The sequence below is a fragment of the Aptenodytes patagonicus genome, chromosome 3, assembly GCF_965638725.1.
Source record: "Aptenodytes patagonicus chromosome 3, bAptPat1.pri.cur, whole genome shotgun sequence".
NCBI lineage: Eukaryota > Metazoa > Chordata > Aves > Sphenisciformes > Spheniscidae > Aptenodytes > Aptenodytes patagonicus.
In genome coordinates, this window is record NC_134951.1 from 117,267,310 (window position 1) to 117,285,877 (window position 18,568).

At 46.7% G+C, this 18,568-nt stretch overlaps 1 protein-coding gene across 1 annotated transcript in view; it reads right to left on the bottom strand.

The window, feature by feature from the left end:
• Window positions 1-18,568, bottom strand: part of ACSS1 (acyl-CoA synthetase short chain family member 1) — a 39,051-nt gene that overhangs the window by 17,778 nt on the left and 2,705 nt on the right. Inside the window, exons 2-5 of the mRNA XM_076334821.1 lie at window positions 17,318-17,414; window positions 5,869-6,068; window positions 4,199-4,374; window positions 1,308-1,460 (exon numbers count right to left, since the gene is read on the bottom strand). Coding sequence (XP_076190936.1) covers window positions 1,308-1,460; window positions 4,199-4,374; window positions 5,869-6,068; window positions 17,318-17,414 — 626 coding nt within the window. The remainder of the gene's footprint in view (window positions 1-1,307; window positions 1,461-4,198; window positions 4,375-5,868; window positions 6,069-17,317; window positions 17,415-18,568) is intronic.

Below are 18,568 nucleotides of genomic sequence, written 5' to 3' on the forward strand. Positions count from 1 at the left end.
TCATGAGAAAGCTGGAGAAACTGATATGTGCCCATGAAACATTTTCTGAGAAATGTTCTTAGCTGCGCAGCTTCTCTATCGGTGTATCGCTTTCCAGATGCTCCCCTCTCCCTGCTCATCAAATTCAAGATAAAAATCTTGGAGAACTCATTATCTGGTCTTGGTTATGGAAAATGCTTCCCGCTGTAAATCTAACTCCTCTACCGTATGGTGAAGAGGTCCTGACTCATAAGGCAGAGTCAGCTTTATGTTTTCAATGAAAGAAAGTGGATCAGAACTAAAAGAAAACCCCATGAGTGTGTGACAAGAGTGTCACACATGAGTGTGCAAAGACCACAGAGGCCACACAGGTCAGCTGATCCCTCTACCTAGGAGAGAAAATTCTCACCTTACTTTTGCAAGTGCCTTTCCCTCTCAGGCTCTGAAGTACCTCTCAAGGGACTGCAGCTGCATACAGTGCCTCCCTGCATGTCTGCACCAGGGTGTAGAATCTACCTTCTGGACTAAGAAAGAGATGCCTTGGAGATTACGCTGTCACTTAGAAAAGCTGATATAACAAATACCCATCATGCAGAGAAGTCTGACATTTGCACATTCAAATCTTCTAAAAATTCAACTGTGTCAGCCTAAAGAAAGAAAACCTCTGCCTGAATTGTGTGTGATTACAAACAGGGTGATACCACGAAAGTCAGATGGAGATCTTTCACCGCAGTCCTCTCAACATTTCACTGTTACCTTTCCATATGCAGAGCTCAGACTAGAAGCTTCAAGAAGCAGTGCCTTGACTTTTTTTTTCATGAGAAAGGGGGTTAAAACATTTAGCCTAGATCACATAGGAAAGCAGCGTAGAGGTGCAACCACAGAGCATGAATGTAATTTTTGATCTTCAGACAAGTGCTATGCAGATCCTCTCTGAAATAAAAAAGACCAGCATCCCACTGCAAAATACTACAGTAATATCCACATTACCAATGCCAGTAAGATACTTACCAGAATCTCCTCAGCTGCATCACTTTAATGTCCGCAAATTCTGGCCTGCAACACTAGCACATTTTAAATGCAGAAGTAGCAGCACTGCAGTTTCCTTCCTTTCATAACTCTAGGCTCTGGTTTGCATAGTATTATATTCCCCAGGAACAAATCCTGAAGATTAATTACACGTTCTCAGACATTTTTCAGTTTGTTTACAACCAATAAGCCAATAGGGCAGCAAACACAGAATACAGCACCCCTCACCAGTCCAAGTCCCTCTCGTTAGTACTGTAGGAAGGTAAGTGAACCTTTTCCAGAGGAGGCAGCCGAGTTACCTTGTGCGTGAGAGCAGCGTACAGCAGGTATCCAGCCTGGGTGTGAACGATTCCTTTGGGTTTCCCAGTGCTGCCCGAGGTATACAGCATGAAAAGCATGTCTTCGCTGTCCATGCTCTCTGGAGTGCATACAGAAGCTGCCTTGGCCATCTCCTAAGGAAGAAAAGGTGGTAATGACAGAAAGACTTTGGCCATATGGAGCCAACCAATACTCTATCTGTAAGCATGTCAACAGTGTCCAGAGACAAGAACCACCGTTGCTGTTGCCCCCTCGCAAACGTCCATGGATGTATCATAGATTATATGTGCTCACCTAGTGGAAAGGTTCCTGTGGACACATAGCACCTAGCCTTTCCACCAATACCTCTGCTAGGCACAGGCATCAAGGGGAATTGGCCAGATAAAATAACATTTCAGGAAAAAAATGGTAGGTCATAGCTTACATTTCAAGCCTTTGCAAGCTGCTGGTAGAAAACCAAAGTGTGACTGCAATCATGAACCACACTTGACAGCAGCAGCAAGGCTGACTGGATACTGTTTAGGACCTTCCTCTTCCTTTTAAAACTGCAGTGCAACAGTTAAACTGTGCACTCATATCCCTCCCCTGGCCCCAGCAGTGGATGACTGTCCTGTCCATTTGATCCTCAAATTCTAATTGCTTCTACCCATGAGGAGAGTGCTTTACCCTCCTGCCTCTGTCACTCTCCTCACACTCCACTGTTTGGCCATTTGGGTGAGATCCTCTCCTCACCCCTACGGTCAGAACCACGGGAGGGAAGGATGCAATGTCCTGCTAGGTCAGAGCAAACTTTTGGTCCAGCTTGTGTGCCCAGTCCAGTAGAGGAAGGGTAATAATGTACTTTGAAAGAGATGTTTGTGGTCAATGAACCTTGTAGCAGCAGAGGGCTTGTCTGCCCAGACTGTAGATTTTTCAGGACGAGGTTGAACATTTTTCTTATCCATGTACAAACTTGCAATAATCACACTGTGTTCCAGATGCTCAACATATGGCTGTAAAAAAAGCACAGCTGGCTTGCTTCTCTCAAGCTCTGTACTGTCCTAGATGAATAATGATTCCTGCAAGGGTTATTAGGTGGCTTTTTGAAGGAATTTCTGTATTAGGAATTAGGTACTGCCTTTTTACAAGTACACACTGTAAACACGCTGTATTTACAAGTGAACACTACCAACGGCAGGTCCAGTTGTTTAAAAGTGTCTGACAAACAAAGCTTAATAAAACATGAAGAGTTGATAGGGTCAGACGTAATTCTTAGCCTCTGAGTTACAGCACTCCTGCTCATCTCAGGTATTTATTATTACACTTCAGCACTGCCAATTCAGGCTGACTTGCCAGTTTTTGAAACTAAGATGGAGTTCTCATATGCTCCATTACATGAGCTTAAATTTTGCAGTAAGTCATTGCACAAGAGCTGGAAAGCACAACTGCTGTAAAGATCAGTAATGACAGAGTTAACAGATATGGTTTAATTCTTGTTATGTTTCAGACTCTACAACTGACAATGGGCTGAGCTCAGCTCTTGGATCACCAAAGCACCTCAGGCTGTTTGCACACTAAGGAAAATCATCAGAATGTGCTTTGTAGAGTAAGAAGCAGCAAGACAATTTCCGAATAAAACCTGACTTCTCTGTTTAACTTACCCTAGCAGTTGCTCCTATCTCATGTGACCAGCACAGGGACTCCCGAGTAATTATCTTGGCTGCAGACGGGTGATTTCCAGGCATTATTACAACGAGTAGTTTCTGTTTACTGCTGCCAGCAAACTGATAAAACTACTTCTGCATTAGGCTGCAGTCCCATGTGTACCAGCTAAACACATTAGAACAACTGCTGTTTTCTTCCCCAGGAAGCACAGGTTCTAAATAGTCCCAAGCCATCACTGTCCTCCCATCATGGGGTAACCACGACACTGTCCATAGGCTGTATTAAGTCTCTCCAGGAACTTGATTATTTCTGCACTGCCTTTCAACAGTGTCCAGTCTGAGAGTGCATATAACAAACCATAACAGAGTGTCTGAACACAGTATAACAACAACAGCAATGGCATCAGTGCACTCTGGGTCTCAGGAAACACTCATTCCTTAAATCTCAGCACTGTTTGCAAGACTACTAAAATGGAGCAGCATACTCCCTGCCCATGCTGAGATGAATCAGACATAGATTGACCTGCTTCGACTCACAAACCTAGCAGACTGTAAATACAGGCAAACCATTTGAGGATAAAGATCCAGATGCCATAAGGGGCACCTCCTTTTCATTCGCAGAACTCAGGTCCAAAGGGCACAGATGGAGAGAAAGATGATCGAGCCAACACTCAGACCTAAAAGGAGTTATCCGGAGCACCAGTGGCCATCTGCAGAGCTAGGTGACTGCAGGGATGTACAGATGCTGTCACTGCAACACAGCTGTATCCATCAGCCCACCGGGGTACTGTGGCAGCATGGGAAGAGCAGCACACACTGAAAGCCTGCTCCAGAGGCAGCATAAAGGCCAGTCATCGCTGGCAGGTCTGGTGCGGCTACACTAGAGTGCCAAGCTGCAGTGCAGAGGGTGCTTCATAGGCTTTTAGCTCAGCACACATATGCAAGGAAAGTATGGAGACTGCCTGATCTTCCTTGGCTGCCGATTCCCAGTGTAGCCTACAGCAGATCAAAGACCAAAGCCAAATACCAGAGTGTGCATGATCTACACATTCAGCAAGACTCTCGCACACATGTTCTGAACAGCCCTGCATCGGGTCTCTCAGAGATGCCTGTGTTAGCTGGGCCCTACATTTATTAGTGCACCATATTTCTCTCCCCCAGAACAGTAAACATCACATACTTCAAGAAACGTCAGGGGAAACAGGCAAGGCTTGCCAACACCAACATACCTCCTCAAGGGGAATATCACAGTCACCCATCTGGACTTTGTTATCTGTCCTCTGAGCCACAAAGACGTGTTTGATGCTTGGACAGTTCTTCACAGCTTCATCCACAGTAGTCTTCAGTTCTATGATTCGGCCTCCCCTGACTCCCTGGTTGTAGGTGATAACTGCTTTGCATCCAGCTAAAAAAAGAAAGAATTAGCAGACATGCCGGCCTGTCTTCCAGGCTAGTATGTGCACCCTGCTTTCATTACTTTTGGGGATGATGTATAGGACAACATGCATGACAAATACTCAGAACTTCTATCAATCAAAACCAGTCAGGGCCACTTGACGAAAACACTTTAAAACCTGAGACCCACAGAGATTAGGGGTACCTGGAACCTCCATAGGTTATCTAGTCCATCTCCCCCACCCCAAGGCAGGGTCCACTCCAGCTAAAGCATTTCTGACAGCTGTCAGTCCAATCTTCCTAAAACACTCCAGTGGTAACTATTCTACCCTCTCCCCACCAGTCCACTCCAATGCCTATCAGGAACATAAGAAAGTCTTTCCCAGTGTCTAGCCTAAGTATCACTCACTGCCATTTAAACACCTCCATTCCTGCCTAGCAAAGCCGACACGCAGAACAGTTTCTTCCCAGTTACCCGTGTTACAGTGAATACGGCTGCTTTAGCCTAACAGCTCACGCACTGAAACCAGTGCAAGACTTCCTACGACCGTAGTGAACAAGCACCTTTGCCCCTCTCTCATCCTCTCTCTGGGGCTGCATGTAAGTGTCCATTGCAAACTGAAGTGAACAGCACCAAACTCAGCAGCCTCTCGGAGGTGTTACCCTGCTCTGAGATACCTGCAGCCTTCTGAAACTCACTTGTACCTTGAGGGGAAACCTCCTGGAAGCCACAGCACACAGCAGCACTCTGGCAGAGCACTTCAAATTGTACCACACTACGTTATTACAGAGCTGTGGCTGCAGAGAAATGGCTCTTTAGCCCATCACCTCCACACAAGTGGCCAAAAGTGAGGGATAACTAAAACATGTACTTGCTCTCTATAGATTAACTCTACTAAAACAGAAAAAAAAGCATGAAAATTGCTGTAAGACTTGTTCCCTCACACTAGCCATAAAGAAACTGATGTGACTGCTAGGACATGAGCTGCTTGCTATTTTGCTCTTCTGCTGGTATTTTTAGCATTACTTTTTACCTAATCACACTACAAGTGCTTTGGGCTAAAAACAGCTCTGTCTGTTGGTACAACGGCTAACAGAGCAGGGGCAGGCTGCCAACGCTTCCAGTGCTGTACATAAATCACAGTATCACAATTGAGACTGCAGAATTAGCACTGTGCGAGAGTATCAAAGAAACACTGCGATTATACTGCGAAAGAACAAATCAGGCCCCATTCCTAAGCTCTGGTTTTCCCTCCAGCTTCACTGCTGTCTGGCAGTAACCCAGCACAGACTGAATGTTAAGCAATTTATAAAGTATTTTAAGGCCAGAGGATACTGCAACTGCCACTAAGGAAAAGGCTCTTCACAGTAGTTTGCAAAGCAGAGTGAACTGTCCCGCCAGCTGAGAATGAACCTTTTCTCTTTCTGCCAAGAAAACCCAGAATTGGGATACGTCTTGGAGCACTGTCCAGAGGGGTTTGTTCCCCAGTCTGCATCTACTTACAGTCCATGATCCTCCCAGCTAAGGACTCCGCGCTGAATCCAGCGAAGACCACAGTGTGAACAGCACCAATCCTGGCGCAAGCCAGCATGGCTGCCACAGACAAGGGAGACACGGACATATAGATGGCCACCTTGTCCCCTTTCTGTATCCCATATTTCTTCAGGGTGTTGGCAAGACGGCAAGTCAGATCCAGAAGCTCCCTGCAGCACAGAAGCAATGTTGTCATGTGACCGCACAACCTGTTTTACACGGGGGAGCAAAAAAAGGATGAACTTGAACTGAGCGAGGCATCACGATCACCTCTGGACCTTGTCAGCTCAGCACTATGGGCACGCCAGCTTTTGCATCTTAGAGAAGGGTGGCCTGGGGTGTGGTGAGAGCCAGACTGCACTGGGGAGAGAAGAAAAGGGGGCAGAGAGCCACGCTTGCTGCAGAAGGACGAGCGAGCAAGAGCCGCAGGCGCTGCCCAGAGCTGCCAGGCTCTGGCATGGGTAGAGCAGCCAGCAAGCCAGTGGCTGTCCCGCTGCCTCCAGAAGTCGGTATCCATTTTAGACGTCCTTGATGCCTTTTTCACCTATGAGACTCAGTCACAAGCTACTGGGAACACGTGTGGGATAAACACAAGATGAAATGGAAGCATTGTCCAAAGACTCCCAGCACTGTTTATGTTGGGGAACTGCTGGAAGTGCTTCACAACTAGTAGCTTCTCTTTAAATTGCAAGGGTAAACAACACATTTGCATGCATAAGGAAGAAAAGGAGAAGTCCCGAGACACTTGTGTGAGCGGCAGATTTTACAAGACTTTCATCAAAGCCGGATCACCCGCAGTCCGAATTCCTCTGTTGTCACTTGACCCTGCTGTGCCACAGAGTGCAACGGCCTCACAGAACTGAGATACTGCTCCGAGTAAAACTGCAGCCACTCTTGCATAGAGAAACTCAGGAACACAGAGAACAGGAACAAAAGCTCTTTTCACAGGGCTCGCCGCTGTGACATGCTGATTTAATAGCAGAAACGTTCCTCTAAGGAACGAAAAAGCAGTTCGTGGGCAAGGACTTGCACATACACTTATTCTGATGCCTGCATGGGGGATAACACAATTGCAGGCATGCCTGGGACCAAGATGCTGTCGTGAACTGAACAGCTCTGTGTGCCTGCAGTGGAAGGGCTTTGAGAAGAAGACAGGTAACTGTGCCAGGTGAGGAGCAGTCTCACACCAAGGAAGGAGGTGACCCTCACGAAGGGCAGCAGAGCACCCCTTACTGGTGCCAACCATCAGCTCAGAGAAGACTCTCACAGTCCACCAGGAATGAAAATTGTCCTCTGGGTTCAGGAACTCGCTGAGTACTGAGGCCCAGAGGAGAGAGACATCTTCTATTCCCTAACACACTCATCTTCAACCTGTCACCTGTGAACCCTTAGGGGTCTGTAAGCTACACCACCAGGGACCCCAAAAACTGTTAACAAACAAATGAATTTTGGGGGTCAGCATTTCATAACAAGCTGTAAAGCATGAATCTACCAATGTATCCTTATCTCCCAGAACTGGCCATAGCTGTGAAAAAACAAACCAACCAACAAAACCAGTTTTCAGCTGGTGGCTAAGCTGCAAATGAAATGAAATGTTGTTTCTGGTCCATCAAAACTTGTTTCATTTCTTTTTTTAAACCAATGCAAGTTGGAAACAGGCAAAGCCCAGCTGCTCCCCTTTGGAAATGTCGTAACAAAACCACGGGCTGAGAATAACTTGGCATCTTACTTCTTTAGGATAAAACTCCATCTGCACTGTGAAGGCAGTGAAGCAACACAGCCATAGAGAAAGTACGAAGACAGATACAGTGATGGCTGGAGGGATACCACTTCCCTGCCATCTTTTGGAAGATAAGGAAAATGAGCCTCGAATCCCAGCCACAGCACTTTGTGCTATTTATTTTAAGACTATTCCTGTAGCATCAAGTAAATAGACCACTCCTGAAGCACAGGAACTCAGAGAGGTGGCCAGACGTGCTCGAGTGCCTGCTCTCTGGAAGTAGCTGGCAACAGCGACCACCGCAGAGAGACCGCAACCCTGCAGAAAGCAGATATGGCGTGGCTTTACCCCGGTCTGAATTTCCTCCTAATCCCTTACAGCTAGAGATCAGCCTAAACTCTAAAGCACAACATTCAATACCTCTTCCCACGTGCTTCATGACCATGCATGTTCCTGCCGTCTACATAAGTGCACAGTCTGTTGTGCAGATACATACAGATGTATGTATTACTTTGCTCACTTTTACTAAGTTCATGAACTGAGCGACTCTGTGCAATAATGAATTCCCACCCAACATTTGTTTTTGTGCCTTGTCCTAAAAGGTCACATTGTCTGGTTCAGAATTCATCCGATGCTGCATTAGAGAAAAATCTCAATGTGGATAAATATTAAAGAGCCAAAACAAAACTAAGCTGCTCAACTGCAGAGCACAGGAAGTGCAACAAGCCCCAGACAGGCAGTTGTGAGAAAGCAAAATAAAAACCACTTATCTGTGATGGAAAATACCCAAGTGCTTTCAGAGCTGCAGCCTCTTTCTCCTGAACAGAAATGCCAGAAAAGCTCTGGCTAGGGTGTCCTTTCTGACCAACTCTGTGGTTCACTTGCTTATTCAGGACTCGGTGACCGTGATGGCAGAAGCTCTCATTGTTTTTTTATGATTAACCCCAATTTACCATTTGCTTAATGAGAGCATGTGAGCAAGCTGATAGACAGTAAGGACTTTACCCCGGATCTATTTGCTTTGCCTTCTCCTTCGTGCTCTGAAAGGCTGAGATAGGAAGGCCTTGGAGGTCCCTCGGTGGTGCAGCACATGGGGGAACGGAGACAAAGGCAAATAGAAGGTGAAGCCAAGAACTCCAACAAAGAAATCCACAAATCCCTGAGCATCAGGTGTGTCTTCTGGCTCTTGCAGCAGCAACTCAGGCTTCCCCTCCAGTTCAAGAAAGTGAGTTAGCAAAAATGCTGTGTTGGGAATTCTTCCCTTGACTCCCTCACTCCTTCACACACACTTTGTTATCTAACAGGCAGGCAATTAGTACATGCCAGCAGGTTACACATTTCCAGTACTTAACCTAGACACATCTCAGGGTGGAACAAGCACCCTGCAGGGGCACTGTCCTGCAGAACTGGGTGGGACAGACCTAACCGAACTGAGCAGGAGGAAACCATGGCCATTACCCTCCCCACCTGCTACTGCTTCCAAGCTTGGCATTGCAGTCCCTCCATCACACAAGGTTAGAAGAGCCAAGAGCAATTCTGGCCTCAAGCCCAGCACTGCCCCACCCTTGCCACAGAGGCAATGCCATAGAATGCCGGCGGGCTGTGCACAGGGAAGGAACTGCCTCCCATCCACACCCAGGAGCTGTGTTGGTAGCAAGGCACATCGACTGAAAACATACCTCAGATGCTGAACATAGCTAGACGCTGTCACCCTGGAGCTGGTGAGACAGCACAGAAGGCGGCATCTTCACTTAGTGTCTGCCTGCACTGAAACATGGGGTACAGAGGAAGGGTAGAAGAATCATAGAATCATAGAATAGTTTGGGTTGGAAGGGACCTCTAAAGGTCATCTAGTCCAACCCCACTGCCGTGGGCAGGGACATCTTCAACTAGATCAGGTTGCTCAGAGCCCCATCCAACCTGACCTTGAATGTTTCCAGGGATGGGGCATCCACCACCTCTCTGGGCAACCTGTGCCAGTGTTTCACCACCCCCAGTGTAACCAATTTCTTCCTTATATCTAGTCTAAATCTACCCCCCCTTTAGTTTAAAGCCATTCCCCCTTGTCCTGTCGCAACAGGCCCTGCTAAAAAGTTTGCCGCCATCTTTTTTATAAGCCCCCTTTAAGTACTGATAGGCTGCAATAAGGTCTCCCCGAAGCCTTCTCTTCTCCAGGCTGAACAACCCCAACTCTCTCAGCCTTTCTTCATAGGGGAGGTGTTCCATCTCCCTGACCATTTTCGTGGCCCTCCTCTGGACCCGCTCCAACAGGTCCATGTCTTTCTTATGCTGAGGGCTCCAGAAGCAGAGGCTTAGAGTGAAAATGTCTACCCTGAAAGGGCTCAGCCATTGCCAGTGAAGGACAGAGGGTGGCCAGAGGCTCAGACCAGATGTGCACTGCTTCTGCAAACCACAAGAAGAGGGAGAAAGGCAAAATCCCAAGCAATGCTCGCAGCATTGCCGCCTGCCTGCACTCCAAAGGATTTCAGTGCAGCCACCCAAGCAGACAGTGCGAAGCAGGGCACTGTGCTCAGCAGAGGCAGGCAGGACAACCACCAGAGACAGATGAAGCCACGGGGCACACAGAGAGTACCGGGGCACCTGGCTTCCTGCGCGCAAGCCTGGCAGGCCACAGGAGGATCTCAGCAGAGCCACTGCAGGAGAAGGAAATGTGCTGCAACGAAAGGAAGCACCCAGTCCCTCTGGACAGAGACAGCTGAGAAACTGCAAAGTCAGTTCATGGCGCAACGGTCTGCAGATCCTCTGCAAAAGCAGATCATAAGAGCTGAGAGCAAATAAGAGAGCAAACCGGGCAGCAGAACGCAACTCCAGTGGATAAAGTATCAGGGTGGAGCTGAGAAGCAGGGAAGCAGCAACCAGTTGGACCCAGGAGGCGAGGCCGTTTGCACGGGAGAAAGAACAGTATATATGGTATGTGCTTTTAAAACAAAGCAAGCCAGGGAGATGGTAGGCGCACTAATGAAGATAGGCAGGGAAGGTGAAAAATTATGACACATGAGGAGATTCTGGACTTGCTTTCGGAAAATGTTATCTTTCAACTGCAAATGCGGACAAGTCCAACCCATTCACTGTACTGCAGGTGTGAGGGTAGATAGCTGCTGAACATGGATTTAATGTGAATTTACCCATCCCAGCCCTGCACCTCCAAAACCAGAGGGAAGCACCGTCTTATCCCAGTGACATGCCTGCTCATGATGCAGGTGACACACTGATAGGCTTTAAACACCATGCACAAGAGCTCTGCGGAGAGCCAGCTCTCCCCCCTGTGCCAGCAGGGAGCAGGGAGAGGCTGGGTTGCACATATATCCCCCCTCCACATTCATAATGACCACCCTGTTGCAGAGCTGCTCTTGGGTTTGCTCTCCTGACCCGCAGCCCACTGATTTCCGTCAGCTTTGGAGCAAGCCCTTCACGTAGCTGTTTCATGTCACGACCTGCTGGAAAACAGTCTCCTTTCAGGGACAGAGCAGTCTGCTCCTGTTGTTTCCCTGCAGCCCTGTAACACGGTACTGCTGTGGCAAGCAACATGCCACAGGCTTTGTACCAAGTTTGCAAGGTCTTGGGAACACAGCTCGTGATGCTCGCTCTCTGAGATCTTCTTGACCTACCTGCAGCCTTGTTTCACCTGGTTTAGCTGTAACAGCAATTCTTCTAATCGACCAGGTAACCATGGCTAATTTCTTTTCTTCTTTATCTTTTTATGCTACCATCATGGGTTTACAACCCTAACATAATGAGGTAGTATAAAGAAATACAGGCCTGGTATGATAAGAGGCCTTGAGAAGTGGAGGCACAGGACGTGGCATGAAGGAGAATAGGCATGGGACGACAAGAGGTGGAGCACAGGCTGGCACTGGCAGCCCCACGCTGCAAACAATCAGTAAAAGAAATGTGGACCTGATGCTGGACAAAAGTGGTGTCAGTGGTAACCAACAGGACATCTTTCCTTCTTTTTCTGTAATAATTAGATCTTGACTAATAAGATTAGAACGTTAAGAGTTCAATTATACTAAGAATAAACTCTCGGCTCTCTCTATATAAGGTGTGCTTCCTTTTTGCCCATAAAAAAGACTTTGAGCATTAACACAGTTCTCTTCTAGAGACTCATCACCCTTTATGCAGGCATCTCCTCAGCTATCACAGCATCACTTCTAAGCATAAGACCTGCAAGGCTGGCCCTCTGGCAGAGCCACCAGATCACTGTTCAAGCCAGTATTTCTGTTTAATCTAACAGATGCAGCACTTCTCTCACTATCTTTACAACATCTCTGTTCAGAAACTACCAGACCATACTTCTCCCAGATCCCTCCCCAGATACAGTGGTGCCTGTGTTTCAAAAGCCCATTGCTCAATGTCTGGAATGACTCCTGTAAAACCCATCACCAACACATGGCATTTCTCTGACGCATTTTAGGGATGCCTGGCAGAAACATTTTTCCCCAAGAAGTCTGATGCTATCTTTTGCCACAGCAAGACAGCCTGCAGCTTTCTAAACAAAGGAAGCCACTTCTTTTTACACCCAAAAAAATCGCATCAAGACCTTCTTTGGGAAGCAGCCTTTTGCAAAGTGTTTCTAGACATCTTCCTAATATATTCAATGCCGTCTGTATATGGGCTTTGACAGTGCCTGTTTAGGAGGCTCAGCACAAGCCATGTTTTCAGCTGTCTCAGCACTACAGCTGAATTGAGTATTTCTTGCAGCGACCAGTTTCCTGGAACCATAGTTTGGAACAGGCTGAAACTATTTGAAAATTCAGGTCAAATGCCTCAAACAGGTTAGTGTAAAAAAAAACCCAATAAAAAACCATATCTGGGCATCTCTCAGCCCAACACCCTCAGATCTCTACCTCCTAGCTGTTGCTCTACATGAATTACTGTGGAGCAGCAGAGTTCAAAGCCTGCCTCTATACCCTGCGATCACAGCGGGCACCGTCGTTTGAGATGTGGGCTCAAGTCCCCTGGGACACAGTAGGTCTTCACACCCATCCCTTCTTCCTGGGTCAATGTTCTGGCCACAAGGATAATGCACAAACCTATTCACCCCTCACTGCAGCTTCTGTGACAGTGCCTCAGTTTAACCCTCTATTTCCCTCTTTTTGCTAAATGGAGAAAACGTATGTTTCCTTTTTTCACCAAAAGGAAAACTGAACATTTTTTCCATTTTAGTGAGGATAACTGAAAAATATAAAGCTCAACATGAGACTTTTTGGCTGTAAGTTCAATTCCTAAGCCGAGCACAATTGTCCAGCCTTCCTGCAGACATCCTGAACCCAAGGCAAGGAAAACCCCTTGTGACCTTTTTCAGGTGAGAAAGTGAAAAGTCCCTGAGCTGCCTTGGATGAGGAAAGATGAAAGCCTGGGCAAGATTTACTTGCAACTTCAACTTAGGAAGCCAGCACTGGAAAGAAGGAAAAGAGTTTGCTGTCAATGAGAAACACCTTCCGCATTGCACAGCCTAGTAAGTACCCACATGGCTTCCAGCTGCAGTCTTCACTGTGATCTCTAATACAATTTCAACCATTTCAGCTTGGGCTGAGGAACCACCATCCATTGGCTTGTTAAAGGCATAGCTGTGATGTGCTAACGAAGATGTCCAACCTACCTAGGACCCTAATTTCTGGCCCCTCAGCTTCTGCTTTCCTCTCCCTACTTTACATTTTACATTTTGAACATTCCCTCTGCCCGTAACATTTTCTGCACTGGAGTGAGCTCCTTTGTAAATTAAAACCCTTCCGTTGAGACCCAGACTGCAACCCTTTGCAAAAACAGGTTAGCTAACGCATACTGCTGCCCACTTCTTCACACAGCTCCCTTTGGCAATATCCACAGGATTCTGCAGTGCTAGGAAACACTGGCTCACAGGTGGCTAAACTGTAGAGACCACGGTAAACAAGGGAACAACAAAGAGAATAAATAACCCCATGTCGGACAGGGGGGCATGTGGCATAACTTTAGCTGCTTTCTTTAACATTCCCTGTTGCTGAGCTTACAGAGGCTGCAACCCAACAGCTCCAGCCACCAACTCCGCCTGCTTGATAATACAGTGCCCTTTGAAACCCAGGCTCAGCAAAGCATTGGGGAATTCCTCTGCAAGGTTTCAAAGCTCCTGGGCCCTGACAACATCCACAGAGCAGGACAAAACACTCCCAGCTGGGTTGGACCCTTCTGCCAATAAATTCAGTTGCCTGCTCACAACAGCACACTTCTGTGGGTTAACTGCTACTTTGCCACTGCCCTACCAATGAGTTTATGGTGGTTTAGCCTCCGGAGAGCCAGATCTCTTGATACCAGATTGGCATGATCTGTCCCCACTTTGCTGACTGCAGCCACCAAATCCCAGGAGGGTTGCATGCCCTGTTGTCGCAAAGCAGTAAAAAACCAAGTCTCCCGCCTTCCCATTCAAAACTGGAGATAATCTGAAACTTAGCTGAATTTCTACTTGATAAAAATGAAACCCAGAGGGGGGAAAAAGCACAGGGAACTTTTTTTCCTGAAAGGCTAAGTTGCATCAGCTGGAGAGACAGGACAAAACTCAGCAGTGAAAAAGATCATCACAGCTGAGCTTGTAAGGGCAGCAATCATCGTTCAGGCAAAACTGAAATGTTTCACCCATGGCTTTGTGTATCTTTGCCAATACGGAGATGTTTGGATTCCTCTCCTAGCACAGAGCATTTGAACTCAGCTGCATAAACACAACCCACCTTCCTGACAAGCGTGCATAGGGGTGTAGGCTGACTTACGGCATGGCCCCACCAGCTCTTTGCCTGCTGCATGCTAGGCAGTTAGTGGGCCAGCAGAGGCAAACGGAGGCTCTTATTTCTCCCAAGGATAAGCAAGCTGGGACAGCATTTTCTGATGTAGCTGCGTTTCTTTCCAGTGCATGGAGGAGGTCCCACTGATCGAGGCCTTTCCCTTCCTCAGGGAGGAGGAAGCCTGTTCCAGCCCTTTTCCTGCACAGCCACCTGCTTCCTTTGCAGGCTGCGATGGGAATGGGGCCAGCGCTCAGCTGTTTTCTTACCCCTGACAGCTCCCCAGAGGAGAAGGGCAAGCACCCGCGCCAGCAGCCCCATCTTTCCTTGTGCCACCCAGGGCTTATCTATAAGGAGAAGCAGCTCACAGCAGCAAGCTTTGCAAAGTAGATAATGCAAAAAAATGGTGCCTTGTACTTCTCTGCACATAAGCCCTGGACACCTCCCAGCTGAGATTCCAGGACCTTCCTCAAAGCTGGTCCATAAGGCAGTGGCCAAATTAAAGTCTTTACCTTCCTAGCGCACGACTTTAAGGCTGCTGTCCCATCAACAGCGCATCCAGATCCTAAGGAAAGGGCGACATCTCCTCTGCCACAGACACCAGAGTTTGGATCCTCCTGATACCCAGCATCCCTCTCATTCCCTCTTTATGCTGGGGTTGTCCTGCACCGGGACTGGCGTGCAGAGACCACCCTGCTACAGAAGGCTCTCAGAGGATTACTCAATCAGCATCACAGCTTCTGGGCCACCTCTTTTTCGGATATGCTTTCCCTCGCAAAACTTCTAGCTAAAACAAGACGCTACTGCAAAAAGTTTTCAACTTAGCTCAGCCTCAAAGGGAGGTCAGTGCCAACACACCTTGGAAAACCCTATTGCCCCATTTAAAACCTTTAAAAATGCAGGCCAAAGATCACAGAAAAGGCAAACTTTTGATTCTCTCCTTGCGTACACACCCATATAATATCACTGTTTTCAACAAAGCTATTCCTGACTTAATGAGATAAGCAGAGAACCAAGTGACCTGTTTTAACACATCATAGGACCAAAGTCTCTTGAGAAACTGTCACTCGAATGCAGTCACATCTCACCAAGAGTATCAGGCAGAAACAGGAACATGGTTCTCAAATACAAGCAGAAGTTCAAAAATAGATGTTGCCAACTTGTCTTTCACTTGGATGTTCTTCTTTCTGGTTGCTTGTTACCGTATCTTTGTAAGGCTGCACAAAGAGGGATTCAGTTTTCAGATGTGGGTTACTTGTCTTCAAGCCACAGCAATCACAAATCCACAGGCTGTAAAATATGCTTTCTTCCAAATACATTTTGGCATGGCCAAGAAAAAAACAGTTCTGTTGCTGTTCAGAAAGGCCTTCTCATATCTCCAGAAATCCCGAGAAGACGGCTTGAAGGTCTGGAGCAGCTCAGCACATTTCAAGCAGCACAGTCTAAGGGGGAGGCTAGAGTTGCCTTGAATGAGGTTGCGCTATCTGATGGGCTGCTCTCCTTCTCAGGTTAATCAGAGCACAATTCCCACCTCTGACGTACCCCCAGTTTCCCACCTGGGGCATGAAGAGAGTGGTAAAAGTACATGCACCACCCCAAACTCTGGGAGAAACCTTCAATTCCATTTCCTTTTCTACCACCAGAATGGCAAAAGCGAAACTCAAAGCATTTAGCCAAGCTACCCAGTTGGTTACAACACATATCGTAACATGCCTACACAGCCTGTCAAATAACAATACCAAGATTAAAACCAATCCACTTCTTCTACAGCTTTATATCAGATAGTGTTTATTTCTGTTGCATGGAGCACTAACCTCTCAAAGCTATTTGTACACCCACTCCTCCCTGCTGACCAGCTTCCTCACTCCAATGAATAACGTTTTCAGGAGCTTTAATAAATTCTGGAGGTGAATCAGACCACCAGAACCTATTTAGACTCAAGGAACTCCAGGAATCCCAACTATCAACAAGCTACAGAAAACATTTTGTAAAAGAGTCAGATGCCAGGACTACCTATGTCTCCTCTGCTTTCTGATCCAGCAGATCAAACATCTGGCTCCCTAAAATAAGCACTGAGGAACATGCAAGTCTGGGAAACCTTTTACTTTCACTAGAGAGAAAGATGATGTAAAAGGCATTTTTGCAGGCAGGCCTGTCTCATAAATGAGGGCATATAGCAGGGAGAAGAGAAATATGCTTGAAAACTGCCATATTCTAACAAACCCTACAATCTATAGCAGCAATTACAAGCCAGCATCACTCAGAGCAGCCTCAAGGTTGCTCTAAACTGCACTGAGGATGGGGAAGAGGAACACAGGGAGCTTCAAATCCTCTCCAGCCAGGACTTGGTATCATGCTATTGACCATAAACACAAGATGTTTGCACCAAGACATTTGCTGCTGTGCTGAAACCGAAAGCTGCTCACAGAAATTTTCCCATGAACACTTCTAACAAGCAAAAAGAAAACTGGCAGGTGAGAACATAAGCCAGGGAGAAAAAACAAGCCTTTCTCTTCTAAAAGCCCCCACTTAGAGAGAGGGAATCTACAGGCAGGCCTCATTAACGCCATAACCAGAAGATGATGCCAGAGCTCAATCTGAAATTTTCAGTAGCTGTCACTAACTTACATCCACTGTACCTCTCACCCTGTAATATGTTTATTATACAGGGTCTCAGATCAGGGAGGCTTCTCCATGAAGAACCCAAGGGAAGAGTATCACTTCTTGGTAGGAACATGCCTCCATTTTTCAGGAGCTATCTCATCATGATGACACCACAACCTAGCCACAGCGCTGCAGCTGCATGTCCTCTGTGCTGGAGTACCTTGGAAGAAAGCAGAGCTTCACAGAGGTCCGATTTCAGAGCAGCAGCTCTTCTCCCCGCCCTACATTGCCAGGCATCGTAAAGCATCGAGAGAAGGTGCCATACCTGTACGTGACATGCACTGCAGTGCCAGGCTCATCTCTCTCCCAAATCAAAGCCACTCTGTTCGGAGACTTTTCGACGTGTTGATCCAAGCAATTTACTGTAAGAAAACAGAGATTTAAACAAAGCCTGGTCATATGCAAGGTGCTCTGTAAACTTAGCTTGGTCAAGCATAACAGCAAGCTAGCGTAAGATTAAACATCATTGCTATCTAGCTAGCCACACACTCATTTATAACACTGGAAGTGATAGCATTTGTAGCACTGGTAAAGCTGTCCTTTGCCATATCTGTAGTATGCAAATACTACAAATACTATACTTAATTGGTACAGCGGCCTTAGAGATGGCATCACCACGAGAAGCCTCAGCTGATTCAGCTCAGCTTAGCTCCACTGGCTAAGCTTAAACCAGTCCAAATCTCTCCCCTGCTCCCAGCAGCATGAAGACAAGACACTCTCTTGATGTTTTTGCTCCCCAGAACAGCATTTCACTATGTAAATCTGACAGACTGTCTTCCCCAGCTTGCATTTTTAGCACTGCATCGCTTGAATTTTCTAATTAAAGCTCATGTGAAACATTTTTATTCCAGGGTATAACAGAAGAGCTGAATCTCAGCTAACTGAAAATATGTAAAATTTTAGGATCTAGGGTAAACTCAGAGAGTACAGACATCTACACATTACCAGACATCTGGGAAAGATGAACATGTCTCAAGCTGCGTACTACACCTCCTAAAACTCAAAGGTATAAAATTACCTTCTGAAGATGCATCTCTTCCCCCAACAACTTGAGGTAGAGGAAACCTGAACAACTACGTGAGATGCTCAAGCGGACTTAGGGAGAGCACCCACCATGAAGAAACTTATAGAGAATCCACCCAAGAAACCTGCATGCATGTTCAGTAGCAACTTGCCTGATGGTTAAGATTAACCTTGTAAAGTATTAATTCCAAGCCTAAACTATGCTTACTTATTTCATTATAATCTTCCAAAGGCAGTTATTTTATTTCAATAGACAACTATTAAAAACCAGTCAGGCACACTGCTGTATAACTCAGAGAAAACCCTTAAAAAAATTGCTCAATTTCAGATCATATTTCCTGGAAACGTTAATACTGGTGGGGCAGGATTTCATTTTTCCAGATAAATTAAGTGCAACAAAAGCTGCCTATTGCCGTCACAATTTGTGAAGTTTAAGTAAACTGCAGCCCGGGAGTCAGCTTCAGCTGTTCTGTGATTTACACCACCACACGGA